This window comes from Charadrius vociferus, unplaced genomic scaffold, assembly GCF_000708025.1.
Source record: "Charadrius vociferus isolate BGI_N301 unplaced genomic scaffold, ASM70802v2 scaffold1773, whole genome shotgun sequence".
NCBI lineage: Eukaryota > Metazoa > Chordata > Aves > Charadriiformes > Charadriidae > Charadrius > Charadrius vociferus.
The window spans coordinates 44,955-53,646 of NW_009647589.1; the positions used below are offsets into that span (position 1 = coordinate 44,955).

The window sequence follows — 8,692 nt, forward strand, 5'->3', positions numbered from 1 at the left end:
TAATTGATCAGCTCAGCCTCCCCTCCGGTCTCTCCACCCCAGTAAGAGGCGACACAGCTCCTGCCGCCTTCCAGCCTGGCTTGGGGGTGCCCAGGGCCCCGCTATTCCCAGCCGCTGAGGAATGTCAGGAGCATCTTTGGTCCTTTGCGTCCACGCAGACAACTCAACGCCAACAAACAAGGGCAGGTCTGACCCCACGGGGCAGGAGCCTGCCTTCATCCTGCCCTCGCTGCCCGCGACGGCCCCTGGCAGGCAGCAAAGGGCAAGAAGGGGAACGGAACTCCAGGTCCTGCTCCAGCTCCCGCTCACTTTAGAAAAGCTGGTTGGTGCCGCAGGGGACAAGGCCTGGTCCCGTCTCCCCACTGCAGACATGGAGCCGTGCTCTGGAGCCCACTGCTGTCCCTGCCCTGACACACACGTACACGGGACGGCTGCGGGGTGGCTCCAGGACTCCCGGCCGCGTTGCTTGTGCTTTAAGACAGCGGAATGGAGAAGCTCACTTGTACTGGGGGGGCAGTCCTGAGGGTTAAGGCCATGACACTCACGGGGAAGTAGCAAGGGTGGTCCTCCTGAAGAAGTACGCCTGAATACGTGGCTGTTGCCCTGTGGCTCTGTGTCATTTTAATGAGAAATTACGATGACATCCTTCAAGCAACAGGCACACGTCCCAGGCAGGCGGCAGCAGAATTCCCGAGTAACCAGAGCCGGTGTGACAGTCCCACATGTCCGATATAACCCGTCCCTGGCTCTGCGAGGTCCCATCGGACACAAACTCAACGAGGCCAGTTTACCAAAGACACTTCGAGATACGGATATAAAAAACACCACAGTGATGAGGTCTGTAGACTGCAGGCTGGGAAATTTCAGCCATTCTAGTGAGAGCTTTGGGATTTGATTTCTTACATTCGCAAGTCAGGATGTAAAAACAAAACAACAAAAAAAACCCAACCAAAAAACAAAAGGATGAATCACTGTCTGGGAGCCTGAAACGAACCAGGGCTCTCATGGAAGCTCTTCCCTTCCTCGCTCATAAAATACATTTCCAGGGGCGGAGTACTGACATCTATGGATGTAAAACACAGCGCAGAGGGGGGCTGGGAAGAACGCACAAAACAAACATGCTCCACCGCATTACAGAGAGAAGAGGTAGGTATGCTTGGGCCAAGCCCCCCCAGTCTGCCCTTTTAAGCCACGTCTTTTGTTCCCAAATTAGTCACCTCTTGCAGAAAAATCAAGCTGGTTTGGGGGAGGGGGCAGTCTGCAGCCCCCGGGGTTGAGCTTCATACTGCACTTTGGACAGGAGAAGTCGAGCTTGAGAGCACAGACGAGAGTTGAGCATCCGGGGAGGGTGGTGAGAGCAAAGCTCCGAGTTATTGCTAGTGTGTGGCCAACCAATTAAATCCCTGGGAGTAGAGGCAGCACAACAGCAGCAGTTGTGCCCGTTTAAGGCAGCGTTTCTACTAAACTAGTTCCTAAACCACAATTATCTCCTAAACATGCAAGACTAACAGCTCCCATTTCAAGAGAAACACCAAAGCAATTGGCTAAGCTGGTCCTCAACTCACGACTTGATGCTTCTCCCGAATAAAGCCTTTCCCGAGGTGTGCGAGCCCCAGTTCCCCTCCTCCCGCAGCCCCAGACCTCTGCCCCGAAGCCCCGCAGAGCCTGGGCAAAGGCACCCAAGGCAGGCGCCAGGGAAGCCTTTCCATGCAGGCAGGGGAACCTCGCAGAGGACCACCTCGGTTCTGAAAGGGGAGTCGAGAGCCGGATGGAGAAGGCAATTCGATATGAAGGAGATGTTGAAAAAGGTCCTTGAAAGCTGGCCTGGCAGGGAGCCAAGGTAGATGGCAACCTCTGAAAGCCAGAGGACAGCGGGAGTTTTTCTTTCACGGTTGCCATCTCCTTGGCCACCTGCAGGGCTACTGGTTGCAGACTTGAGAAGCTCACGGTGCCCTGGACGGTGCTCGCAGGTCCAAGGGGATCCTGTGGGTGCAAGCACTGCGTCCAGCAAAGCGCTGCTGGCTTAGACCAACCGCTGCCTGTGCAACGGTGGCCAAAAAAACAGCTGGTTAACTCGAACCTTCCCTGCGGAGCTCCTCAGCCTCGTGCCTGTGGCCAACACCCGCAGCCACCCACCGAGCGCGACCACCCTGCTCACACGTCCGCCTGCGTCATCTGCTTGATCTGCCGGCTGTGGACCACCTGCTGAGCCCCCTCCACAACTTGGTTTAATCGTGTCTCTAGAGCACTCCGGAGGTCGTTTACTTTCACATCTGGAAGGGGGTTGAGGCCAATGAAGACCCCCGCCCCCTGTGCAGCCGCCTCCTCCTCCTCAGGAGGCAGCAGGTCCCGTCTCCTCCGGCGGAGGTCCAGGTCCGCCTGCAGTTTCAGGTCCCGGTTTGGTTTGACATCACGGTCCAGCTTCTGGTCCCCCTGGGCAGCCGCTCCTTTCTCAGGCTTTTGGGCAGGAGCGTTCTCAGGGCCTGGTTTCTTCTCAGCATCATTTGAGAGACCTCCGTCCCGGTGCCTCTGCTTGCTCCGCAGACCTCCCTGCGGGTCCTGGGCCACGTCCACCACGTTCTCCCGAGAAGCTTCTTCCTTTACGTCCCCTTTGCCAGCCGGGTCCCTCTGCGAGGCTTGCTGCCGGCTGCCAGCACCCTCACCTCCCTCTGTCTCTGCTGCTCTCTGACGCTCCCGTAGGTGCTGCTCGCTCTCTGCCACGTTCCTTTTACTGGAGGAGTCCAGCGCAACTGCCAGGTTTTTGGGCTCCACCTGACTCAGTGCTTTGGCTTTAAGGTCTATTCCTGAGTCTCTTTCCAGACTCTTTCCTGCTACTCCCTGAACTTTGGCAGCCCCCAGCTGTTCTCTTTGGATGGGAGCTGTAGCTACTTCCACAGCTTTCAGGGAATTCTTCTCATGGACGTCTCTTCCAGCTTTGGCTTCACGATCTCCTCCTAAATCCTCCGCCAAGGGCTTCTTTTCTAGGTGGTTTCTGACTGCTGGAATGTGTTGGGCATCCCCATGAAGGGGATCCTGGTTCTCCACAGGATTTTTAACAGCTCTGTCATTCTGTGGCGGCACCTTCCGCTCCTTGGGAGGAACCCCAGGAATCTCCCGCCTGTGCCCAGCCTCTTCCAGCTTTCCTGCAGTGCCCCTGCGCTGCTCCACGGGGTCAGCAGGCCGCCTGCCCAGGCCCTGCGCAGGGTGCTCCAACAGCTCTTTGCTGAGCGGCTTCGCAGCAGCTTCTTGCTTAGTTCCAGGGCCCTCGTCCTCCCTGCTCTTGGAGAGAGGCACAGCGGGCTCCTGCTGCATTTCCGCTGCAGAACAAAAACCAACACGTAAAAGCTTTTTCTTACGAGATTCCCTTCTCCCGACACCCTGTTCTGCACAACAGGGGACAGGAGGAGAGATCACACCGACAGCCACACGGGAAAACAAGGAGAGCCGTGGGGGGAGAGCGTTATCCTCGCCATCAGGGGCCGGGGATCCCCACCTCGGAGGTCAGGGTCAGACGCAGGAATGGCTTTTGCAGAGTGGAGTCTGCCATGTGCCAAAGGGACTCGGATCTCTCCCAGACCGATTTTAAAGCTGCTTTGAGCAGTCATCAGCCCGTGGAGGGGTCACGCTCTTTGGCGATGTCCTTACCTTGCTTTGGCTTCTCCTCTCCTCCCTCCTCCTGCCTTTGCTGGTGGATCTCCTTGTGCTGCTCTTCAATGACAGCCAACAGTTTTGCCTGCTGGTCAAGTAGCTGCTTGTGCTGTACCTGCTGTTCTTTGATCACCTGCAGCAGCATAGCATGATCGAGCAGTTTCGCCTGCCCTGCTTCTAGAAAAGGGAAAAAATAAGAAAAGAAGATAATCCATGACTCAAACTGTTCCCTAATCATCTCGCAGCACTGAAGGGGCTGCAGAGGCTTTCCTCGGCAGGAAGGTCCCACTCTGTAAACACCGCCCGTTCGCCAGGAGGGAGGGAAGGACGCGGCACAGCTCTGCTGCTGGCGCTGGCGGGGATCATGGCAGCACCGCTCCGGCATACCTCCCCCGAGGACGGCAGCCAAAAGCCCAGACTAGCAGCTCGCAAGCACACAGGGCACCGGCCCCCCAAGAAGATTTGGGTGGAGGGATCAAAACCAAGCTCTCATCCTTAACTGCTCAGGCAGAAGAACCATGAGGAAGAGGTACAGGGGAGCAGGTCTGCTGGGGTCCCAGCGCAGGGAAGGATGAGGCAGCTGCTTGGCACAGGAGCTGGAAGAAGCCAGGGCTGGCAGCAGTCGGTGGAGAGCGAGGGGCTCGGCTGCCCGAGTGAGACGAGCTGCTCTTAAAGCTGCCTGCGGTGCCTGGGGAAGCCCCAGCGCTGCTGCAGCTCAGCCCTCAAGATCAGCCAGGCTTCCCAAACGCAGATCGTCTCTCTGAACGCACTGCAAAGACTTCATCCCAGCTAAACCAAGCCCAGAAAGACCAGAAACAGCAAATGAGCAATCTTAGGAGGAACTGGAAGAAGTCAGCTAAGGGACAGCACCAGGAGCTGCTCTCAGAGGGGAACCACCCACACGGTGGGATAAACCAACAAGGAAACATTGACCCAACACGTCAGGTACGGATGCTGAGCTGGGTCTTTTTAGGGGGCAAGTCCTGGGTTACGGCCAGAGTGATGAGAGGCCACTGTTGTCTCTTCTCCCGGCTTAGCCAGGTGAACGTCTAGCCTGGCCCACAGCAGGAAAACACCCACTGAACAATCCTGCCAAAGATTTTGGCTTTGAGCACGGTGAAAGGGTGGGATCTTGAGCAGCAACCAAGGGTTTAACGGCCGAGGACTCTCACCTGCAGCAGCGCAGGTGGTCAGGCAGGTTGAAACCACAGCGGTGCAGAAAGGCAGTCCCACCGCCCGCTGCGACGAGCCGCCAATGCAATAAAACCGAGCTCCCCGCGCCACGGAAGAGGAGGAAATCCCTGCCCACCGGCCCTTCGCAGCCGCGGAGTCACACCAAACAGATGAGTGCATTTCAGGGCAAGCAGAAGTGACTCACGTTGATTCACTCACTGCGAGCGACACATCACGCCCAAACTATGAGCCCCAGGTCTGCACGGAAACGTCGCTGCCTTTTCTCTGCCTGGACGGACACCCAGACGTACCGTACCGTATCGTATCTGGAGAGCATGAACCTGTGTGTGGTTTCCCTCCCACATCAACAAGCAGCGTTCCTCTGATACTCGAGGGGTTTCTAGACTATTATGCCCCAAAGGAAATAATGTCAAAATTAATAGCCTGTAAAATGCCATTTAAATTAAAAAGGGATGCTGTCCAGGTTAATCCTTCTCCAGCACGCACTGCCTCCCCCTGTCCCGCTAATCACCCACAAGGTGATTACAGAGAAATATTTCCAGTTCACATTATGGCGCTATTAGCCGAGGGCCCCTGGAATTCCCCTTCCACTCCTGGTGCAGCGAGCTGGGCTGCCACGGGGAATGCGCTCCTTTCAAGAGTGCAATTGACTTCTCGAGATCTGTTTATTTTTCGCACTTTGCTCAGAATAAACAATGAAAACAGAAGTCATTTCTACTATCTCGCTCTCCGAGCTTGCCAGGTCCCAGCTCGGCATGGGAATGTTTGGGTTGAACCGCAGCAGGCAAAGGTTTAATGCCAAATCAAAGCGTTTCTCATGGAGAGCTCTGCAAACACGTGTAACGCCTGTGTTTGTGCAGCACACCTCTTCCACACAAACAAAAGGTGACGCTAACTCCCGGCACGTCCTTTGATCTCGGGGAAAGCAGGCTTCAGCCAGCGCTCTGGCTGGGGTTTAACAGGCACTCTTCATAAAAAGCATCTTAAACAATTCTAAACCAAAAGTACCTGAGTTCACAGGGCCCGGGGCAGCTACGGCCGGAGCACTCAGCGACGGCCCCAGTGGGGCAGCCGTCTGCAGAGAGCATCTGCGGAGCTGCACACCCTCCGTCTTGCTCCCACGGTGCCTTTTCCCCCTTTCCACCCTCTCCCAGCCTCTGGGAACGACACTCAGCTCAGAGCAGAGGAGCACAACGAGCCCAGAGCACCTTTTGGTGACATCCTCATGGGACAGCATCCCCGGCAAGTCCCACACAGACTGAGCTGGAAAAACCCACGGAAAGTCAGGTCCCTTCATCCTCTTTGAAACGTGAAGAGTCCTCATAGTCCTTACCCACCACCAGCTTTTTACGCTCGCTTTTTAAAGTCCCATTGCAGTGCAGAACGGAAAGAAATGAATTACAAAACCAAGCTGTGACCACCAAACAAAGAGGACGATACGCTCAGCAGCGGCAGAGCCCGTCCGCTGCCATCGCTCATCGGACCAAACGCCCATCACCTCCAGACCAGAACGAAGGCAAAGAGCCACAAGACCCCACCACGCACTGGCTGCAAGACCGAATTTGGGTTCCAATCCCTCTCACGAGGCAGAGGTGAAAGGCAACGAGCTCAGCCTGAGGAAGGGCCCACCGCACCCGACCAGCGCCAAGGCTGCTGGGTCCCCCCTGTTTCACACCAACCAAACGGTTTCACTCCGGTCTCGCTCTTGCCGAGGCAGCACCGCCTGCGCTCGAGCCGCCGAAGCCGGGGAGCAGCCGGGCCCGAGTGCCAGCGTGACTCACGTCCTCGAGCGGCCCTGCCAGGGGCTGCGCCGTGGAAGAGCCAGCCTGCGCCGCAGGCGTGAGCCCGCCGGAGACAGGCACTAATTGCTGCCGTCGCGGAGGTGACGATGGCCTAAAGCTATGTGCTGGCGAGAGCCAAGAACAGCACTGGTTGGCACCATCCTCCTGCAGAGAGAAATCCTGCGCTCGCAGCCCCAGCTCCCAGGGGGAGCTCAGCGCCTTCGGCTCCCCGCGCACCCCAGGGACGCACGCTCACCCTCCAGCTTGCTCTCCGCGTTCTCCTGTTGCTTCTCCTCAGTGTTTCGGGTCTCCTTCGACTCCAGCTGATCCGCTCTGTCCGGGAGGGGCAGCTCCTGCTTTTCACCTGCGGACGAACAGATCGACAGACCTTCGCAGTCAATAAGGATGCTCCAGCAGCAGATGTTCTCTAAAATGACTCCACATCGTGTTGTCCCTCCCTGCCTAAGCCGGCACAGTTTATATTCATCCCGATGACTGCAAGGGAAGTAATAAAAAAAAATATTTAACAATCTTATAGACTTGTGGCAGCGAGCCAGCGCTAACTACCTCAGCCAATTAAAATGCAAGAACGGTTCTAACTAGCTTTTAGACGGGCACTTAGCAATGTGTTACCTGTCAAGATCTCCCGGCTCCGTGTCCCCAGTGAGTTCGGAGACGCGCAGGAACAGCATGGCACCTGACATTTAGTAGGCTAGCAAACAACTGTTTGACAGATATTATAGTAGCTGTCAAAGCCACCAGATTCCTCCTTTTCCCCAACAGCTGCTGAAGGGGCTGTGCATGCTCACGTGCTAATCTTGCGAAATTAAAAGGCAACGCTGGGATATAGGTAGGAATAACCCCATTGCCCAGTCAGCGGGGCAGATTACAGGCCACCAGGAGAGTTTGCTCACACGAGCCACCGTGGAGGGAGCTTACCAGGGTCTCCTTCCTTCTCCGCAGCCTCCTCTGCTTTCCTGGGGAGCTGGAGCTTTGATTTCTCCCTGTCACCTGCGGCCTCAGCTCTCTTCTCACCGTCCGGCACGGCAGCTTGTGCCTTGGCTTCCAGCGCTTGTTTGTCTGGCTGCAGCTCTTTGTATGGCGGCCTGCCATCCTGCTGCACGATCACCTCCAGGACGTTCTTCGGATTCTTAACGGGTTTGTCAGTCCCTCCCCGCAGTTGGTTCTCAGTGAGCGCTTCCTTCCCTTGTTTCGGGCCAAGTGCCTCTTTCTGGGGATTCAGCACGGCTGGCTCCTCCAGCGCTGGCTTGAGCAGGCGATCGTTGGCTCCTCCGGGCACAAGCTTGTTCTCATCGGATTCCTCCCGCTCCCGCCCCATGTCCACGACCACTTCGTCGTGCGGGACGGGTGGCTCGTGGCGATGTGCTTCCCCCACAGGCAGGGCAATCCCTAGGGCGGGCGACAGGCAGGGTTAGGGGGCTTGAGACCGATGGGAGAAAGGAACGGGCAGGAGGTTCACAGCACACCCAGCACCCACCTACCTGCTGCCCTTTTTCAGCCCTGCCTGTCCTTCCTCGTTAGGAGGCTGCTTTTTTAATGGTTGGACTTGATGATCTTAAAGGTCTTTTCCAACCTAAATAATTCTATGACTCTAACGCACCTCAAGAGCATCAAATACTAAATCACCTTCAGTCCACGACATACCAAGCAGAGATCAGGATCCTTATCTAAAATAGTCCTGCACCAGCTCCAAAGCTGGCACCCTTTCCCCAGGTTCCTCGTTACCTTGATCGGGACGGTCAAGCTGCACTTTCTCCTCCGGCTTTCCTCTCTCCTCTTCTCTCTTGGGTACCTCCATGGGCACCTTGATCTGGGGCTGCTCCATCTCCTCCTTATCCAGCAGCTTTGGTTTATCGCGGTCATCTTCCGCCTCCTCTACTGCTGGATTCTGGTCTGCAAAGGCAGGACAGTTAATTGCATGAGGTTACGCACGGCTGCACCGTCAGTCCACGGGCAGGATCAAGGCAATCGCTTTGTCTGCCGCAACCCCCTTTACCAACACAAGCCCAGCAGCTATTTTCCCTCCCGCGTCAGTACAGAGGGGTTGG

The 8,692-nt window shown here is 56.5% G+C and overlaps 2 protein-coding genes across 2 annotated transcripts in view; both read right to left on the reverse strand.

Annotated features, from left to right (window-relative positions):
* The window catches only part of ENTHD2 (ENTH domain containing 2), an 8,107-nt gene extending 7,383 nt beyond the window's left edge, over positions 1-724 (reverse strand). Inside the window, exon 1 of the mRNA XM_009880981.1 lies at positions 665-724. Within this exon, the coding sequence (XP_009879283.1) occupies positions 665-724 (60 nt within the window). The remainder of the gene's footprint in view (positions 1-664) is intronic.
* A 1,430-nt stretch (positions 725-2,154) lies between these two features.
* SLC38A10 (solute carrier family 38, member 10) overlaps positions 2,155-8,692 on the reverse strand; it is a 37,660-nt gene continuing 31,122 nt past the window's right edge. Inside the window, exons 12-16 of the mRNA XM_009880982.1 lie at positions 8,370-8,537; positions 7,563-8,033; positions 6,880-6,987; positions 3,646-3,825; positions 2,155-3,317 (exon numbers count right to left, since the gene is read on the reverse strand). Coding sequence (XP_009879284.1) covers positions 2,155-3,317; positions 3,646-3,825; positions 6,880-6,987; positions 7,563-8,033; positions 8,370-8,537 — 2,090 coding nt within the window. The remainder of the gene's footprint in view (positions 3,318-3,645; positions 3,826-6,879; positions 6,988-7,562; positions 8,034-8,369; positions 8,538-8,692) is intronic.